This window comes from Liolophura sinensis, chromosome 2, assembly GCF_032854445.1.
Source record: "Liolophura sinensis isolate JHLJ2023 chromosome 2, CUHK_Ljap_v2, whole genome shotgun sequence".
Classification (NCBI taxonomy): domain Eukaryota; kingdom Metazoa; phylum Mollusca; class Polyplacophora; order Chitonida; family Chitonidae; genus Liolophura; species Liolophura sinensis.
Genome location: NC_088296.1, coordinates 24,944,665 through 24,965,912, shown reverse-complemented (window position 1 = coordinate 24,965,912; position 21,248 = coordinate 24,944,665). Strand labels below are relative to the sequence as shown.

Below are 21,248 nucleotides of genomic sequence, written 5' to 3'. Positions count from 1 at the left end.
ATTTTGTTCCAGAAAGGTTATTTTTTTAAAGAAGGGAAGATATTTGGAAACAACGTTGAGTGGCGTTTCTGACCACGATATGCGGCTTTATTTTACTTTGTCTTTCCATTCAGTCACCATAAAACAGTCATCGAATAGCGCCATACGTGTGTACAAACGCGACCACAGGTACACGTGCACTTATATTTATTTGACTTATTTTATTCTTGTTTTAAGCAGTACACAAGAAGTTTTTCCCTTATACCATTTTAATGGGAGGAAACCCGGGGAAACCCACGACCATCCGCAGGCTGCTGACAGACCTTCCCACATAAGTTTAGGGTTTCACCAACGCAGGACTCCCAGCAGAGCTCGGGGGAAACCACGCCACATGAGATCACATGAGATGTTCTGTGAGATCACCTTGAAGACCTAACTTATGTTCAGACCTGGTGCGCTGGGGCAATACCAAAGACACACCACCAAAGCCTTGAAACCTCAAAACTTGGCAGGAGTGAAGTCCGGACATACCAAGGTCTGGCAATTCAGTACCCCCAACCCTCAGTCCGTGGGACCTGAATAAAACTAACCAGTCGACATCACACAGGCCCCTTATTTGTCTTCCTTTGTCTTCCGTCATAATGGCGTGGAAATCTGTACATTACTGGCATGACCATAGAAGGAACGTTCGTCAGTAACTTGCCAAAACTTGTGTTTTCTTTGCCTTTAAGAAATAAAAACCAAATATTTGATGAATCATTTAAAAGTGTATCCTTTCTGAGGTATAGGTTCATGTATCCTTTATCTCAGACGAACCTGGGAGAACTGGATTTGAGCATGCAACTTCAGTGGTGAGAGGCTGGTCGAATGTTGTATGAACAACGCCTCTTTGGTCTCCTGCATGCAGGAACAACCACCCCACAGATTTGATTACGGTCAAAGAAGGCCTGGTGCCTTCGCTCTGTTTTAATGTTAATGTATGTTAAATGTAATGACAACACAGATTTGTGAGTAATTCTAAATTTAGACCAGTGACTTTTAAATTGCAATTAAGACCACTGCATTTTTTTTACCTAATTCTGCTTAAGCTATGATGCTAGGAGACCTGTAATTTACTGCTCTTTAAGCATTTACATGCACATGTAGAATAAAACCCTAACTGAGGTAAATTGACAAGAGACCGTATATTTTTACCGGTCACGCGTGACCATATGCCAGCTATCACCCTGTCGTGGCTGCTCTGTTTTTCTCTCTCTATGGTGTACGTCTATCACGCTGTCGTCGCTGCTCTGGCCTTACTGTCTATGCTGTACATCTATCACACCGTCGTAGCTGCTCTGTTTTTCTCCCTCTATGCTGTACGTCTATCGCACTGCCGTGGCTGCTCTGTTTTTCTCCTTCTATGTTGTACATCTATCACACTGTCGTCGCTGCTCTGGCCTTACTGTCTATGTTGTACATCTATCACACTGTCGTAGCTGCTCTGTTTTTCTCCCTCTATGCTGTACGTCTATCACGTTTTTCCCTCTTTATGGTGTACGTCTATTACACTGTCGTGTCTGCTCTGTTTTTCTCCCTCTATGGTGTACGTCTATCACACTGTCGTCGCTCTTCTGTTTTTCTCCCTCTATGGTGTACATCTATCACACTGTCGTGGCTGCTCTGTTTTTCTCTCTCTATGGTGTACGTCTATTACACTGTCGTGGCTGCTCTGTTTTTCTCCCTCTATGGTGTACATCTATCACACTGTTGTGGCTGGTCTGGCCTTACTCTCTATGCTGTACATCTATCACACTGTCGTGGCTGCTCTGTTTTTCTCCCTCTATGCTGTACATCTATCACACTGTCGTCGCTGCTCTCGCCTTACTCTCTATGCTGTACATCTATCACACTGTCGTCACTGCTCTGTTTTTCTCCCTCTATGGTGTACGTCTATCACACTGTTGTGGCTAGTCTGGCCTTACTCTCTATGCTGTACATCTATCACACTGTCGTGGCTGCTCTGTTTTTCTCCTTGTATGCTGTACATCTATCACACTGTCGTGGCTGCGCTGTTTTTCTCCCTCTATGGTGTACGTCTATCACACTGTCGTCGCTGCTCTGTTTTTCTCCTTGTATGCTGTACATCTATCACACTGTCGTGGCTGGTCTTGCCTTACTCTCTATGCTGTACATCTATCACACTGTCGTGGCTGCTCTGTTTTTCTCCCTCTATGCTGTACATCTATCACACTGTCGTGGCTGCTCTGTTTTTCTCCCTCTATGCTGTACATCTATCACACTGTCGTGGCTGGTCTTGCCTTACTCTCTATGCTGAACATCTATCACACTGTCGTGGCTGCTCTGTTTTTCTCCCTCTATGCTGTACATCTATCACACTGTCGTCGCTGCTCTCGCCTTACTCTCTATGCTGTACATCTATCACACTGTCGTCACTGCTCTGTTTTTCTCCCTCTATGGTGTACGTCTATCACACTGTTGTGGCTAGTCTGGCCTTACTCTCTATGCTGTACATCTATCACACTGTCGTGGCTGCTCTGTTTTTCTCCTTGTATGCTGTACATCTATCACACTGTCGTGGCTGGTCTTGCCTTACTCTCTATGCTGTACATCTATCACACTGTCGTGGCTGCTCTGTTTTTCTCCCTCTATGGTGTACGTCTATCACACTGTCGTCGCTGCTCTGTTTTTCTCCTTGTATGCTGTACATCTATCACACTGTCGTGGCTGCTCTGTTTTTCTCCTTGTATGCTGTACATCTATCACACTGTCGTGGCTGGTCTTGCCTTACTCTCTATGCTGTACATCTATCACACTGTCGTGGCTGCTCTGTTTTTCTCCCTCTATGCTGTACATCTATCACACTGTCGTCGCTGCTCTCGCCTTACCCTCTATGCTGTACATCTATCACACTGTCGTCACTGCTCTGTTTTTCTCCCTCTATGGTGTACGTCTATCACACTGTTGTGGCTAGTCTGGCCTTACTCTCTATGCTGTACATCTATCACACTGTCGTGGCTGCTCTGTTTTTCTCCTTGTATGCTGTACATCTATCACACTGTCGTGGCTGCTCTGTGTTTCTCTCTCTATAGTGTACATCTATCACACTGTCGTGGCTGCTCTGTTTTTCTTTCTCTTTGCTGTACGTATATCACACTGTCGTCGCTGCTCTGGCCTTACTGTCTATGCTGTACATCTATCACACTGTCGTAGCTGCTCTGTTTTTCTCCCTCTATGCTGTACGTCTATCACGTGTTTCTCTCTTTATGGTGTACGTCTATCACACTGTCGTGGCTGCTCTGTTTTTCTCCCTTTATGGTGTACGTCTATCACACTGTCGTCGCTCTTCTGTTTTTCTCCCTCTATGGTGTACATCTATCACACTGTCGTGGCTGCTCTGTTTTTCTCTCTCTATGGTGTACATCTATCACACTGTCGTCACTGCTCTGTTTTCCTCCCTCTATGGTGTACGTCTATCACACTGTTGTGGCTAGTCTGGCCTTACTCTCTATGCTGTACATCTATCACACTGTCGTGGGTGCTCTGTTTTTCTCCTTGTATGCTGTACATCTCTCACACTGTCGTCACTACTCTGGCCTTACTCTCTATGCTGTACATCTATCACACTGTCGTGGCTGCTCTGTTTTCTCCCTCTATGGTGTACGTCTATCACACTAGCGTGGCTGCTCTGGCTTTACTCTCTATGCTGTACATTTCTCACACTGTCGTCACTACTCTGGCCTTACTCTCTATGCTGTACATCTATCACACTGTCGTGGCTGCTCTGTTTTCTCCATCTATGGTGTACATCTATCACACTGTCGTGGCTGGTGTGGCCTTACTCTCTATGCTGTACATCTATCACACTGTCGTGGCTGCTCTGTTTTTCTCCCTCTATGCTGTACATCTCTCACACTGTCGTGGCTGGTCTGTTTTTCTCCCTCTATGATGTACATCTATCACACTGTCGTGGCTGCTCTGTTTTTCTCCCTCTATGCTGTACATCTATCACACTGTCGTGGCTGGTCTGTTTTTCTCCCTCAATGCTGTACATCTGTCACACTGTCGCCGCTGCTCTGTTTTTCTCCCTCTATGATGTACGTCTATCACACTGTCGTGGCTGCTCTGGCTTTACTCTCTATGCTGTACATCTCTCACACTGTCGTCACTACTCTGGCCTTACTCTCTATGCTGTACATCTATCACACTGTCGTGGCTGCTCTGTTTTTCTCCCTCTATGGTGTACGTCTATCACACTGTCGTGGCTGGTGTGGCCTAAATCTCTATGCTGTACATCTATCACACTGTCGCGGCTGCTCTGTTTTTCTCCCTCTATGGTGTACGTCTATCACACTGTCGTGGCTGGTGTGGCCTTACTCTCTATGCTGTGCGTCTATCACACTGTCGTGGCTGCTCTGTTTTTCTCCCTCTATGATGTACGTCTATCACACTGTCGTGGCTGCTCTGTTTTTCTCCCTCTATGCTGTACATCTATCACACTGTCGTGGCTGCTCTGTTTTTCTCCCTCTATGCTGTACATCTATCACACTGTCGTGGCTGCTCTGTTTTTCTCCCTCTATGCTGTACATCTATCACACTGTCGTGGCTGGTGTGGCCTTACTCTCTATGCTGTGCGTCTATCACACTGTCGTGGCTGGTGTGGCCTTACTCTCTATGCTGTGCGTCTATCACACTGTCGTGGCTGGTGTGGCCTTACTCTCTATGCTGTACATCTATCACACTGTCGTGGCTGGTGTGGCCTTACTCTCTATGCTGTGCGTCTATCACACTGTCGTAGCTGCTCTGTTTTTCTCCCTCTATGATGTACGTCTATCACACTGTCGTGGCTGCTCTGTTTTTCTCCCTCTATGGTGCATATCTATCGCACTGCCGTGGCTGCTCTGTTTTTCTCCCTCTATGATGTACGTCTATCACACTGTCGTGGCTGCTCTGTTTTTCTCCCTCTGTTCTGTACATCTATTACACTGTCGTGGCTGCTCTGTTTTTCTCCCTCTTTGGTGTACATCTATCACACTGTCGTGGCTGCTCTGTTTTTCTCCCTCTATGGTGTACATCTATCACACTGTCGTGGCTGCTCTGTTTTTCTCCCTCTATGGTGTACATCTATCACACTGTCGTGGCCGTTCTGTGTTTTCTCCCTATGGTGTACGTCTTAATTATCTTGAATATATGCCATTCCTAAGGTTGTTATGGTGAAATCGCGGCAAATCAGAGTAATCTTGACTGTGGAGCGTAGTTCTCTAGAAGCCCCAGGATCCCTAGCGTTGGATGACTATGTTAGCTTTTTAGGATACTTTGTACAGTTTCAAAAATCAGTTGAACACTTACCTTCCCGTGCTGTCTAGCTTCTTCTTTACAATGCATATGGTCTTTAAAAACCGTTCTATAAAAATCACGACCTGTTAATTATCCGATAGGTGATCACAATAAAACCCCTCCGCTAGCCTCGTTCCCCAAAATGACCGCTGTCCTCTCCTGTTATATTGCTGGAAACGTGGTTATACTGGTTTGCGGGCCTCGCGACTGCAAAGCATGAGTGCGTGGCCAAAATTTGACGGGTGTCCATTTTTGTGAGGTTTAAACGAGATATAAGTTGAACTTAAATCATGAAATATGGACAGATATTTACCATCAGATGGTGGACAGCTCGGGGTTATAAGTCGGATATCTGACAGATCGGGGTTATAAGTCGGATGTTGGACAGCTCGGGGTTATATGTCGGATGGTGGACAGCTCGGGGTTATAAGTCGGATGGTGGACAGATCGGGGTTATAAGTCGGATGTCGGACAGCTCGGGGTTATAAGTCGAATGTCGGACAGCTCGGGGTTATAAGTCGGATGGTGGGCAGCTCGGGGTTATAAGTTGGATGTCGGACAGCGCGAGGTTATAAGTAGGTTGTTGGACAGCTCGGGGTTATAAGTCGGTTGTTGGACAGCTCGGGGTTATAAGTCGGATGGTGGATAGCTCGGGGTTATAAGTCGGATGTCGGACAGCTCGGGGTTATAAGTCGGATGGTGGACAGCTCGGGGTTATAAGTCGGATGTCGGACAGCTCGGGGTTATAAGTCGGATGTCGGACAGCTCGGGGTTATAAGTCGGATGGTGGACAGCTCGGGGTTATAAGTCGGATATCTGACAGATCGGGGTTATAAGTCGGATGGTGGACAGTTCGGGGTAATAAATCGGATGGTGGACAGCTCGGGGGTTATATATCGGATGTCGGACAGCTCGGGGTTATAAGTTGGATGGTGGACAGCTCGGGGTTATAAGTCGGATGTCGGACAGCTCGGGGTTAGAAGTCGGATGGTGCACAGGTCGGGGTTATAAGTCGGATGTCGGACAGCTCGGGGTTATAAGTCGGTTACCTGACAGATCGGGGTTATAAGTCGGATGTCGGACAGCTCGGGATTATAAGTCGGATGGTGGACAGTTCGGGGTAATAAATCGGATGGTGGACAGCTCGGGGGTTATATATCGGATGTCGGACAGCTCGGGGTTATAAGTCGGATGGTGGACAGCTCGGGGTTATAAGTCGGATGTCGGACAGCTCGGGGTTATAAGTCGGTTACCTGACAGATCGGGGTTATAAGTCGGATGTCGGACAGCTCGGGGTTATAAGTCGGATGGTGCACAGGTCGGGGTTATAAGTCGGATGTCGGACAGCTCGGGGTTATAAGTCGGTTACCTGACAGATCGGGGTTATAAGTCGGATGTCGGACAGCTCGGGGTTATAAGTCGGATGGTGGACAGCTCGGAGTTATAAGTCGGATGGTGGACAGCTCGGGGTTGTAAACCAGGGTTTCGATGAACCTCAGCATTCTAAAGGAGTAACTGGACAGGCCAAAGTAATTAGCATATAATCAACTGTTTTCCGAAACTTTATTATGTATCCTACAGGGGTGAATGGGAACAAGCTCGGCATGACAATGCAATTGCCAGTCCGAACATCAAAGAGAGGTGAACATATTTTAATCGCACAAATCAAGATCGCTATGATGTATATATGAACAGTTAGTCAAAGAGCGATTGAGACTCGGGATTTTTATCAATGGCAATTGATGAACTATAGCATGGTACACGATTTGGATACCTCGTGATTGAATTCATTCGCCTATTAGAACATTCCTTGCATCATTCTATTTTGGCCGTCCGTATGCATGTTATACAGCGGTGTAAATATTAACGTACCTGGTACAGAGAAAGCTTAATCAGTACAGTTCATCAGTTTCAGAAATGACAGACTGACAAGCACCGTACGTGTACCCTGTATGACTTAGTACAGTTCATCAGTTTCAGAAATGACAGACTGACAAGCACCGTACATGTACCCTGTATGACTTAGTACAGTTCATCAGTGTCAGAAATGACAGACTGACAAGCACCGTACATGTACCCTGTATGACTTAGTACAGTTCATCAGTGTCAGAAATGACAGACTGACAAGCACCGTACGTGTACCCTGTATGACTTAGTACAGTTCATCAGTGTCGGAAATGACAGACAGACAAGCACCGTACGTGTACCCTGTATGACTTAGTACAGTTCATCAGTGTCAGAATGACAGACAGACAAGCACCGTACATGTACCCTGTATGACATAGTACAGTTCATCAGTTTCAGAAATGACAGACCGACAAGCACCGTACGTGTACCCTGTATGACTTAGTACAGTTCATCAGTTTCAGAAATGACAGACTGACAAGCACCGTACATGTACCCTGTATGACTTAGTACAGTTCATCAGTGTCAGAAATGACAGACTGACAAGCACCGTACATGTACTCTGTATGACTTAGTACAGTTCATCAGTTTCAGAAATGACAGACTGACAAGCACCGTACATGTACCCTGTATGACTTAGTACAGTTCATCAGTTTCAGAAATGAGAGACAGACAGACAAGCACCGTACGTGTACCCTGTATGACTTAGTACAGTTCATCAGTTTCAGAAATGACAGACCGACAAGCACCGTACATGTACCCTGTATGACTTAGTACAGTTCATCAGTTTCAGAAATGACAGACTGACAAGCACCGTACATGTACCCTGTGTGACTTAGTACAGTTCATCAGTTTCAGAAATGACAGACAGACAAGCACCGTACGTGAACTAATCATCAGACCACAGTCTTCCTGAGTGTCAGGAGTTTCTCGCTAGAGATATTTTCTGGACTTTACTTGTGTTTTTCCCTGTAATCTTACCCTCAGTTTCCTTTCAGGTTCAAATCCGATTCCACGGCAATTCCAGTCACGTGACAAGTGTGATGACTTCACTGACTTCATCCAAACCACAACAAAACAAGCCGTATTTATTTTCCAGCCTATTCAAGAAATTCGTGAAAAAGTATCTTTGAAATTTCGATATAAAGAAAGTAAAACATGAACAAGAATAATCCGTTTAACTTGTTTTATTTAAACACGCATACTGTGCAAAGTAAAGCTGTTTCATAGATATGTGGATATGGATAGAGGAACGAATACATATGTTACGTACATGTATATACCTCACAACAAATACAAAATGTGACCGTTACAATAATCCAATAAATCACAAAACTAACATGGTTTAAAGGGCTTAAAATCGCAATTCAGCGTACTATATAATCAAAGACGTACAGCACAGAGAGTAAAACCACAGAAGTGACAACATGGTGATAGCTGGCAAATGTTCACACGTAACCGGTGAAATACGGCCTGTCAGTTTTATACCTCAGTCAGGGTTTTATTCTAACTGTTCGTGTAAATGCATACATATTAGCTATTTACACGCCCTCTAGCAATATAGCTTAAGCAGAATTACGTACAAAAAATATGCAGGTATGTTAATTGTAATTTATTAAACGTCACTGGTCTAGAAATACTCAAAATTCTGTGTTGTCATCACATTTAACATACAAAACTGTTGTTATGCTGCTTAAGTCCGAACTCACTTTCACAAAACTTCGTAAGTCATATTTCTTGTAACTGTTTTCGTAAAAGAACTTGTCTCCTTTACAGGGCCATAAAGCGACGTCATTTACCAGAACAGTTACGAAAAATTGACTTACGAATCAAGTGGGTCCAAACATTAACTCGGGACGGATGTTTAGAAATTAAGATCAGTCAGCCTTCTGTAAGGTATCCTTCACGGTGTACGATTTGTGGTATACAACTTTAGTCGTAAGAATGACTAATCATGGTTTAACGTCAACTCGGCCCTTCTAATCAGTTGCAAGAGCAAGAAGTGCTCAGTTGCATAGGACTTGTTGCGTCGACTAAACGCACATGCATATTGTCCAAATCTAATTCAGAGAGATTTACAAGATTTACATGTTTCAATTTCCTTTCAAAGCACTTACACTGACACAAGTAAAACTCCAACAGTATCGCTATTCATAAACAAGCAAATCCAAATGAAGCAAATTTTAAAACGTTACCAACAACTGAATACGTTCAGAATTGAAATCTGCAAATGTGCCACTTCTCTAGGTGTTCCCTGTGTGTATCAGCAATTCTATCTGTAGATTATGTTAAATTTATATGTTAACAATTTCCTGGCCCGGAAAAATGCTCAGGAATGGACAAACATGTCCAGGAATGTGCGAATATTTTCGGGAATGGACATCCATTATCCGGTATGGACATCCATTTTTCAAGCTGGAAAGTAATGGGCAGACACATTTAAGAATGGACACTGATTTCCATCAATGGGCAGACACATTTCGGAATGGACACCGATTTCATTCAATGGGCAGACACATTACAAATGGACACCGATTTCCATCAATGGGCAGGTATATTTACGAATGGACACCGATTTCCATCAATGGGCAGACATATTTACGAATGGACATCTATCTACAGAAACAGACCGAGACGTTCATGTATAGACACACGGTTCAAGAATACCTAACAAATTAAGTGAACAGAAATGCTTAATCGTGTCCTGAAATACAGCTCTGATGTTTACTTCACGTCTTTCTCAGCATCTTAAAATATTCTGACTACAGCTTATATTTATTTATATACTTGATTGATGTTTTATGCCGTACTCAAGAACACGACGGCGGCCAGCATTATGTGGGAGGGAGCCGGGCAGACCATCCACAAGCTGCAACTACAGCTAATACAATCTTATAATCAAAAGCCTTCAACTACATGTCAGTACAAAAATATTGGCGCCAAAAGCATAGATGTTTACTAGGAGAGAGACGCGGTAATTCAACACTCTTTCAAGATGTAAAATGTCAATCACAGAAAAGCTACAACCAAAGTATCACTAGTAAAAAAAGAATGTTACGACAAATACAAGAAAAACGTGAAAAGATTCTTTATAAAAATAGACAAGTTTCACGCTGATGAGATACGAACTGAGAATAGTAAACCAAAATGAGTTTTTTTTCATATATATTTACAAAAGAAAAGACCTTGAAAAGATATCATTAAAAGACTGCATCTTACTTGTTCACAAAAGTAAAAATGTTCGTATATGTAAATGTCAAGAAACGACTGTCAATACTTAATTCTTCCACAAGCTAAAAATAAAGGCGAGAAAATATGGAATATGGAATTTGCAAGTTACAAAAAAAAAACAACCCAGTAACGTCACCATTTTACATCTCGGTACAGTCTCTCACATTTTAGTTTCGCCACTGGAGAACTATGAAGAATTCTGAATGTGATTGTTTTTATTAAATAACCGCCATTATTGTAGATTTATACAGATCTCTCCTTCATTTCACTGATTGTGACGGAAGGCGCCGCTATCAGGCAACAAGGGGAGATCGCTCTACTTTTGTCACTCCAAACCCAGTATTTCATACACAGGTTCAGTAAATACACGTACATAGCAAAGTACAGGTAAAGAAAATAAAGCTCACAAATAAGGCTTAAGGTTACAAGTAATAATACGAATGTTTTTGTACTTACAAGTACAGTGCAAGAAAGAGTTGCTGATATATATATATATATATATATATATATATGTGTTTTTTTTTTGCTTTAGCAGAATGTACCATGAAGTGGTAAATATGAACTTACTGGAGTGGCCCTCTTCGAATCTCATACATTATGAGCACAGCACAATATTAAACAAAACCATACCTAAATCAACTAAGGCAAATCTACATGTACTTCAGTACACAGATCAATATCACCCGAGTGGTGGTTTTCTAGTCTTACAAAGAACTAAGGTAATAGCTAAGGTTGGCACATAATACACAAGGCTTGAAATCCGAGTAAAACAGAAACAAAACAGTGAAAGAAGTCTTAGTTTTCCCCGCACATAAAACATGGAAAATAATAACCCACGAAGACTGAAGTGTAAAAAGTTGGCCATTTGATCATAAAAAAGACAAGTGTACTGTAGTGAACAACTAAAAAAAAACTTGGACCAGGAAATCATATTTGGTATGGTTAGGTGTAAATATATCCTTCCCTTAATTACCGTATTTCACCTAAAGTTTGGTATGTAAAAAGGCATTTTCAGAAGCCCACAATGGCCTCAAAATGAGACTTTTAATGCTGGCGCTTTAATCAATTAAAATTAGTCCAACTGAACAAAAAAAAATTCTCAAGTAGCCCCACCAACGTGGATGAATAAATCAGAATCAAGCAAAAACTGTCCCTTGAAAAAGCTAAACTTTAGGTGAAATACAGTATTCTCATATCCAACATACATATAATACGTTTGCATACACATAAAAGTATTATAGTAAAATAATGAAAAAAGTGCATAAAAACTCCACAGTGGTTCGGTGATGTAAATCTGTTCAGTTCTGCACTGTGTTTCTCAAGCGTAATGAATCTGTTTAGTCCTGCGCTGTGTTTCTCAAGCGTAATGAATCTGTTCAGTTCTGCACTGTGTTTCTCAAGCGTAATGAATCTGTTCAGTTCTGCGCTGTGTTTCTCAAGCGTAATGAATTGGTTCAGTTCTGCGCTGTGTTTCTCAAGCGTAATGAATCGGTTCAGTTCTGCGCTGTGTTTCTCAAGCGTAATGAATCTGTTCAGTTCTGCGCTGTGTTTCTCAAGCGTAATGAATCTGTTCAGTTCTGCGCTGTGTTTCTCAAGCGTAATGAATCTGTTCAGTTCTGCGCTGTGTTTCTCAAGCGTAATGAATCTGTTCAGTTCTGCGCTGTGTTTCTCAAGCGTAATGAATCGGTTCAGTTCTGCGCTGTGTTTCTCAAGCGTAATGAATCGGTTCAGTTCTGCGCTGTGTTTCTCAAGCGTAATGAATCTGTTCAGTTCTGCACTGTGTTTCTCAAGCGTAATGAATCTGTTCAGTTCTGCGCTGTGTTTCTCAAGCGTAATGAATCTGTTCAGTTCTGCACTGTGTTTCTCAAGCGTAATGGATCTGTTCAGTTCTGCGCTGTGTTTTTCAAGCGTAATGAATCTGTTCAGTTCAGCGCTGTGTTTCTCAAGTGTAATGAAGCTGTTCGATGTCCAGTCTCACCTACAGGTGTACTTACCACTAGTTAAGGTAACCTCCAACCCAAAACCTGGGGTCATCCTCGTAAATGATCGTACAATATATTGTTGGGGATATATGCGAACCTAGATCGTTTTGATGATATCGCCATGCGGTAGGAGTGGTCACAGGTCACCTTACTGGCCTAGGGCCCAATTCCACAAAGCCATTTCTTGGTTTTCGATAATGGAAATTGAAATTTTCAAGCATTTGCCTACAGATAACATTTATAAGATGGTGAAAATTGTAATTCCTGAGGTTCAAAAATGTCGTATTTCAACCTTTCGCTGAAATGACTTTGTGGAATTTGCCTAGGGATTTGGCCCACTGGCTTGTGCTCTGGATCAAACAATAAAGCCATAAAACGTTTGTGTACATACTTGACGATTGTGACCACAGTATTATTACAAACAGTGATACTATACACACAAACCGTATTTACAAACTCTTGGGATAACAAACACCCCCAACAAGAACTAGGAACTAATTGCCTGTTCACAAATTGTTAAAATTTGTGGACATCTGTGTCTTTGTGAACTTATTGGTTTTATACATTTATTTATTTCATTGGTTTTCTTTGCGGTAGTCAAGAATACTTCACTTATACTGCGGTGAGCAGCATTATGGCGGGATGAAACCAGGCAGAGCCCAGGGTAAACCCACAACCCTCAGCAGGTTTCTGACAGACTGTCCCACATATGACCAAAAAGGAAGCCAGCATGAGCTGGGCTTGAACTCACAGCGATCGCATTGAGAGTTACTGTGCAATAGAGAATAAGGAACAGTGTAACATGAATATGGTAACATTATCACCTCAGACCCCCATGGACAATAATCAGACAGTCCTTAAGGCAGAAACAAGTATGTCAGTGGTAACTGGATGGATTCAAGATTTACAGGTATACTCTGATGTTAACAACTGTAGAGAAACATGTCTCTACATAACAGGAGACAAATATTCCACAAACACATGCACTCCTTGTAAGAACATAGATGAAAACATTACAATATATATACATGATGTAGGTGAAGCACTTTCTCTATCACAACAAATGATGTGGAAAAGTGATAACTTTACATAATAGTAACATTTATGTGTTAAATTGTCCTCTAATGACACCGCAGGTACAGTTGTACTAATAGTAACAAGACTACTTCGTGACAAGATCTTACAATTACTCAAAATCATATGTAACATACAGATATACACTGGTAAAAAGCATAAAAACTTATTTACAACATGTATTAAAAAATAAAGACTCCAGTGTAAAATATCTAAGGGTGCCAGAAAAAAGCATATATCATAAAACCTTTTAAAGCTTAAGACCTATATAGTGCCAGACGTCCGTGATGGGTCCGTGAAGTCAGATGAAGAGCCAAAATACAGATTTATTTACTGGTGATAATTTCCCTGAAGAAAGTTTGTAATATCCATTAAAAACATTGGTGAATGATCTAAATGTATATTTCTTATGTCTTTCGGATCGACGTCAAAGATCATGAAACAACGAAAGAATACCAAAACTGGTTTATGATATAATATCGTACAACTAACATTTCAACAGTGGCAACAGTGTTAGAAATTTAGAAAACTCACTTGACTGCTCTCGGAAGTATACCTGGAAAACACTAAACTCCAGTATAAGGAACTTTGATTTTTAATCTATGTTCTTAATGAAGTACACATATACCCATAATAGGAACTCTAAAATCATTAATTTTTTGTGACGTCATGTCCCAGAAAACTCAGAGCATATATGCCGTGTAGATTGTTTTTTGGGTTTTTTTTTTTTGATTTGGAAAATCTTACGAATTCAAAGTAACAGCTCCAAATGCACTTTCTTCTGTGGTCCAAAACCATCCTTCTTGAGTGTCGTACGTTTTGAGAATGAATGGTCTGAATCCCTCACTCTGTGACCTTGTAGGGTACTTCTGTATTCATGCGTTTGTGTATGAAGGCCGCAGCACCAACGCCCAGGACACTTCCCAACAGGAGCATCCCTATACCCAGGCCTGCCATCGCACCTTGAACACACCAATGATAGAGTGATTGCACACACTTCTTGTTTCAATGTCATACTCAAAAGAATATTTCCCTCATACAATGGGGCTTAGTTTTTTTTATGAGAGGAGGAAACCAGAGTGCCTAGCATAAATCAGCAAACCTTCAGTGTGTCCTGTGCATGACATTCACAGACTGATCAACTCTGACAGATCCACACGGAGTACGATACATCTTTATTGTTTGATTATTTACCTTGGGGGTCTTACAGTCATTTATTTATGTATTTCATTGGTGTTTTACGCCCTACTCAAGAATATTTCACTTATACGACGGCGGCCAGCATTATGGTGGGAGGACAACGGCCAGAGCCCGGGGGAAACCCATGACCATCCACAGGTTGCTGGCAGACCTTCTCACGTACGGCCGGAGAGGAAGGCAGCATGAGCTGGACTCATTGCGACCGCATTGGTGAGAGCCTCCTGGGTCGTTACGCTGCGCTATCGCGCTAACCGACTGAGCCACGGAGGCCCCAGGGTCTTACAGTTAAGATGTAATGCTTACAATGCTAGTAGCCATGTTAGTTACTGCTCTTAACATAAAAGGGCTTGGTGCCAGTGGACCTTGTTCCCTGGACTGCCACAGAAAGCATGCATGCAGCTCTACCCAAACCATGGTACATAATCATAGTACCCTCAGACCTGGCTGACCAGTGTCCCCCTCCACCCTTTAGCTGAGAGTCAAGCCAGCATGTCAATTAGTTTGCCCCTGGACTTGATGGGTGTCTCACAACAAAAGGACTAGTGTCTAATTAGTACATCCCTGGACTTGGTAGGTGTCTCACAACAAAGGGACTCGTGTCCAATTAGTACATCCTTGGACACGGTAGGTGTCTCACAACAAAGGGACTCGTGTCCAATTAGTACATCCTTGGACACGGTAGGTGTCTCACAACAAAGGGACTCGTGTCCAATTAGTACATCCCTGGACTTGGTAGGTGTCTCACAACAAAGGGACTCGTGTCCAATTAGTACATCCTTGGACACGGTAGGTGTCTCACAACAAAGGGACTAGTGTCCAATTAGTACGTCCTTGGACACGGTAGGTGTCTCACAACAAAGGGACTCGTGTCCAATTAGTACGTCCTTGGACACGGTAGGTGTCTCACAACAAAGGGGCTAGTGTCCAATTAGTACCTCCTTGGACACAGTAGGTGTCCTCACAACAAAGGGGACTAGTGTCCAATTAGTACGTCCTCTGGACTTGGTAGGTGTCTCACAACAAAGGAACTCATGTCCAATTTACCTCGCATACCTAAAAACAAGGCTAAAACTGTGTCAGAATTCTGCTATAAACGCACTTCCCTCATTACACGGCTGATGTTTGGACGTGCTTTTATTAGGACACTCTAATTCCTCAACTTTTTGCAGGTCAAACAACAACAACTTTCAGTGAAATTTCTGCACATTTTTAATATGATTTTGGACACAAAAATACATTGGTTGGATTAGCCAATTTCAGGGCTTCATAAATAGTATAACTTCATAAATCCACACAGAATAATGCCCCTCAGAATATGCTTCAATAAACACCAGAAAAGGCTGAAGAATTACAGCAATCCAAATAACTACATGAACTACATGATCATTATGAACTCTAGACATGGCTTGCCCCAAGAGACAGGACAAGAGCTAATACAGGAGGAACTTACCAGGGGTGTACTTCTTCAGCTGAGATGGTCCAGACTTGGAATACCACTTCTGTCTTTCCCAAAGGCTAGACAATAATACTTTCAGGTCCTACCAAAACATACAGTATAACTGTGAACTTAAATACAGTAAATTAGCCATTTTTACACCTTATGATACACGGTCTAAGGATATGAATTACACCTAATTTTGACTGATAGATGATGAATACACCATTGGACCCTCCCCTGCCTTAAACAGGGCAGTGTATGCCAGGGTGACTGAATGAGACATGCAGTATCGGTATGCTTAGTATAGGCTTAAATCAACTTTGGTATAGTTTCATACTTGCATACAATGTTGTTTTAATTAGACTGATGATATCTGATGTCAGCACATATTACAAGATGTGATTTCAAACACTGTCCCTTTGTCCCATCCTTGTACAATGAAGCCAAAATCCACTGCAGCATTCAGGTTCTTCTACACTTTATTATGTAATTATTAATTATTATATAATCATTAATTATTTATTATATAATGTTACTCATAATATATTAATCATAATAATTGACTAATATTAATTATAATAATTAATAATTTATTATATAATATTAATTATTTATACAATAATTAATTATAATTATATATATAAAAATATTTTTCATGCCCTGACAGTATAACTTTTTTGTTCACAAATGTCAATAGATTTTCAACACAAAAAATAGCAGTGATAGTGTACATATTTCCACAAATCAGATTACTTTCACTGAATTTCCACAAATTTATTCCGCTGGCAAAATAACAATTAAAATTGATTTGACCTAAGGCTACTTGAAAACCTGTACCTTTGTTCCATTCTTGTAGGGCACGGTGATGGTGAAGCCCTCATCCACAGCAGCATCCAGGTTCTCGTAGGCTTCAGTCAAACTGGGTTCCACTGACTCACTCTTTACATTATCTGAAAACATGGAAATTACCATAACACAGTCCCTTAATATTTGTCTTTTTTATATATATATATTTTTTGCCTTTTTTGTTGATATTAATTTTTGTCATGCTCTGACTGTGTAACGTTTTTGGTCACTAATGTAAATGTGTTACATGTATGATGATACATGCCATATGAGATATAACTTATTTCAATACAATGTTTTGTTTGCAAAGGCCTTGGGGAAGAACAGCTTTATTCGAAATTGATCAAAATGCCTTCGATAAATAAAAATATACCTATTATCAGTATACACAGGTTTGTTTTATACCATTTTCTTGAAAATTTTCCAAAATAAACCAAAATATTGAATCTGTTTCATCTACGTTGCGACATGAGCAAACTGTACACAAATGATGTTTCTTCTCATTTTTAACCAATGAAAACTCACCAAGTTTTGGAGGTCGATCCCTCAACGTGAAGACAATGTCAAGGTACAGAGGAATTGTCTGATAGATCTGAAACGGCCAATATGTCAACTATCAATAATAACTCAAATCATTCGTTACTTACCGTACTCCACCTAAAGTTTGGCCTGCTACCATGGACTTCCAGAAGCACATAGTGGCCTTAAAATGATACTTTTGATGCCAGCACTTGTGTTTTTCCGATTAGAAATTACTGTACTCCACCTAAAGTTTGGCCTGCTAACATAGACTTCCAGAAGCACATAGTGGCCTTAAAATGATACTTTTGATGCCAGCACGTGTGTTTTTCCGATTAGAAATTACTGTACTCCACCTAAAGTTTGGCCTGCTAACATGCACTTCCAGAAGCACATAAAGACCTTAAAATGATACTTTTGATGCCAGCACGTGTGTTTTTCTGATTAGAAATTACTGTACACCTAAAGTTTGGCCTGCTACCATGGACTTCCAGAAGCACATAGTGGCCTTAAAATGATACTTTTGATGCAAGCACTTGTGTTTTTCTGATTAGAAATTACTGTACTCCACCTAAAGTTTGGCCTGCTAACATAGACTTCCAGAAGCACATAGTGGCCTTAAAATGACACTTTTGATGCCAGCACGTGTGTTTTTCTGATTAGAAATTACTGTACACCTAAAGTTTGGCCTGCTACCATGGACTTCCAGAAGCACATAGTGGCCTTAAAATGATACTTTTGATGCCAGCTCTTGTGTTTTTCTGATTAGAAATTACTGTACACCTAAAGTTTGGCCTGCTAACATAGAGTTCCAGAAGCACATAGTGGCCTTAAAATGATACTTTTGATGCCAGCACGTGTGTTTTTCTGATTAGAAATTACTGTACACCTAAAGTTTGGCCTGCTAACATAGAGTTCCAGAAGCACATAGTGGCCTTAAAATGATACTTTTGATGCCAGCACGTGTGTTTTTCTGATTAGAAATTACTGTACACCTAAAGTTTGGCCTGCTAACATAGAGTTCCAGAAGCACATAGTGGCCTTAAAATGATACTTTTGATGCCAGCACGTGTGTTTTTCTGATTAGAAATTACTGTACACCTAAAGTTTGGCCTGCTAACATAGAGTTCCAGAAGCACATAGTGGCCTTAAAATGATACTTTTGATGCCAGCACTTGTGTTTTTCTGATTAGAAATTACTGTACACCTAAAGTTTGGCCTGCTAACATAGAGTTCCAGAAGCACATAGTGGCCTTAAAATGATACTTTTGATGCCAGCTCTTGTGTTTTTCTGATTAGAAATTACTGTACTTCACCTAAAGTTTGGCCTGCTAACATGGACTTCCAGAAGCACATAGTGGCCTTAAAATGATACTTTTGATGCAAGCACTTGTGTTTTTCTGATTAGAAATTACTGTACTTCACCAAAAGTTTGGCCTGCTAACATAGAGTTCCAGAAGCACATAGTGGCCTTAAAATGATACTTTTGATGCAAGCACGTGTGTTTTTCTGATTAGAAATTACTGTACTTCACCTAAAGTTTGGCCTGCTAACATGGACTTCCAGAAGCACATAGTGGCCCTTAAAATGACACTTTTGATGCTAGCACTTGTGTTATTCTGATTAGAAATTACTGTACTTCACCTAAAGTTTGGCCTGCTAACATGGACTTCCAGAAGCACATAGTGGCCTTAAAATGATACTTTTGATGCCTGCACGTGTGTTTTTCTGATTAGAAATTACTGTACTTCACCAAAAGTTGGCCTGCTAACATAGAGTTCCAGAAGCACATAGTGGCCTTAAAATGATACTTTTGATGCAAGCACTTGTGTTTTTCTGATTAGAAATTACTGTACTTCACCTAAAGTTTGGCCTGCTAACATAGACTTCCAGAAGCACATAGTGGTCTTAAAATGATACTTTTGATGCAAGCACTTGTGTTTTTCTGATTAGAAATTACTGTACTTCACCAAAAGTTTGGCCTGCTAACATGGACTTCCAGAAGCACATAGTGGTTTTAAAATGATACTTTTGATGTAAGCACTTGTGTTTTTTCTGATTAGAAATTACTGTACTTCACAAAAAGTTTGGCCTGCTAACATAGACTTCCAGAAGCACATAGTGGCCTTAAAATGATACTTTTGATGCCAGCACTTGTGTTTTTCTGATTAGAAATTACTGTACTCCACCTAAAGTTTGGCCTGCTAACATAGACTTCAGAAGCACATAGTGGTTTTAAAATGATACTTTTGATGTAAGCACTTGTGTTTTTCTGATTAGAAATTACTGTACTTCACCAAAAGTTTGGCCCGCTACCATGGACTTCCAGAAGCACATAGTGGCCTTAAAATGATACTTTTGATGCCAGCACTTGTGTTTTTCTGATTAGAAATTACTGTACTCCACCTAAAGTTTGGCCTGCTAACATAGACTTCCAGAAGCACATAGTGGTTTTAAAATGATACTTTTGATGTAAGCACTTGTGTTTTTCTGATTAGAAATTACTGTACTTCACCAAAAGTTTGGCCTGCTACCATGGACTTCCAGAAGCACATAGTGGCCTTAAAATGATACTTTTGATGCCAGCACTTGTGTTTTTCTGATTAGAAATTACTGTACTCCACCTAAAGTTTGGCCTGCTAACATAGACTTCCAGAAGCACATAGTGGTTTTAAAATGATACTTTTGATGTAAGCACTTGTGTTTTTCTGATTAGAAATTACTGTACTTCACCAAAAGTTTGGCCTGCTAACATAGACTTCCAGAAGCACATAGTGGTTTTAAAATGATACTTTTGATGCCAGCACGTGTGTTTTTCCGATTAGAAATTACTGTACTTCACCAAAAGTTTGGCCTGCTACCATAAACTTCCAGAAGCACATAGTGGCCTTAAAATGATACTTTTGATGCCAGCACTTGTGTTTTTCTGATTAGAAATTACTGTACTCCACCTAAAGTTTGGCCTGCTAACATGCACTTCCAGAAGCACATAGTGGCCTTAAAATGATACTTTTGATGCCAGCACGTGTGTTTTTCCGATTAGAAATTTCTGTACTTCACCAAAAGTTTGGCCTGCTAACATAGACTTCCAGAAGCACATAGTGGCCTTAAAATGATACTTTTGATGCCAGCACTTGTGTTTTTCCGATTAGAAATTACTGTACTCCACCTAAAGTTTGGCCTGCTAACATAGACTTCCAGAAGCACATAGTGGCCTTAAAATGATACTTTTGATGCCAGCACGTGTGTTTTTCCGATTAGAAATTACTGTACTCCACCTAAAGTTTGGCCTGCTAACATGCACTTCCAGAAGCACATAAAGACCTTAAAATGATACTTTTGATGCCAGCACGTGTGTTTTTCTGATTAGAAATTACTGTACACCTAAAGTTTGGCCTGCTACCATGGACTTCCAGAAGCACATAGTGGCCTTAAAATGATACTTTTGATGCAAGCACTTGTGTTTTTCTGATTAGAAATTACTGTACTCCACCTAAAGTTTGGCCTGCTAACATAGACTTCCAGAAGCACATAGTGGCCTTAAAATGATACTTTTGATGCCAGCACGTGTGTTTTTCTGATTAGAAATTACTGTACACCTAAAGTTTGGCCTGCTACCATGGACTTCCAGAAGCACATAGTGGCCTTAAAATGATACTTTTGATGCCAGCTCTTGTGTTTTTCTGATTAGAAATTACTGTACACCTAAAGTTTGGCCTGCTAACATAGAGTTCCAG

At 41.1% G+C, this 21,248-nt stretch overlaps 1 protein-coding gene across 1 annotated transcript in view; it reads right to left on the bottom strand.

Annotated features, from left to right (window-relative positions):
- Nucleotides 1–13,521: 13,521 nt before the first annotated feature.
- LOC135462780 (uncharacterized) overlaps nt 13,522–21,248 on the bottom strand; it is a 34,551-nt gene continuing 26,824 nt past the window's right edge. Inside the window, exons 9-12 of the mRNA XM_064740035.1 lie at nt 17,518–17,584; nt 16,984–17,096; nt 16,159–16,246; nt 13,522–14,470 (exon numbers count right to left, since the gene is read on the bottom strand). Coding sequence (XP_064596105.1) covers nt 14,352–14,470; nt 16,159–16,246; nt 16,984–17,096; nt 17,518–17,584 — 387 coding nt within the window. The 3' untranslated portion in view covers nt 13,522–14,351. The remainder of the gene's footprint in view (nt 14,471–16,158; nt 16,247–16,983; nt 17,097–17,517; nt 17,585–21,248) is intronic.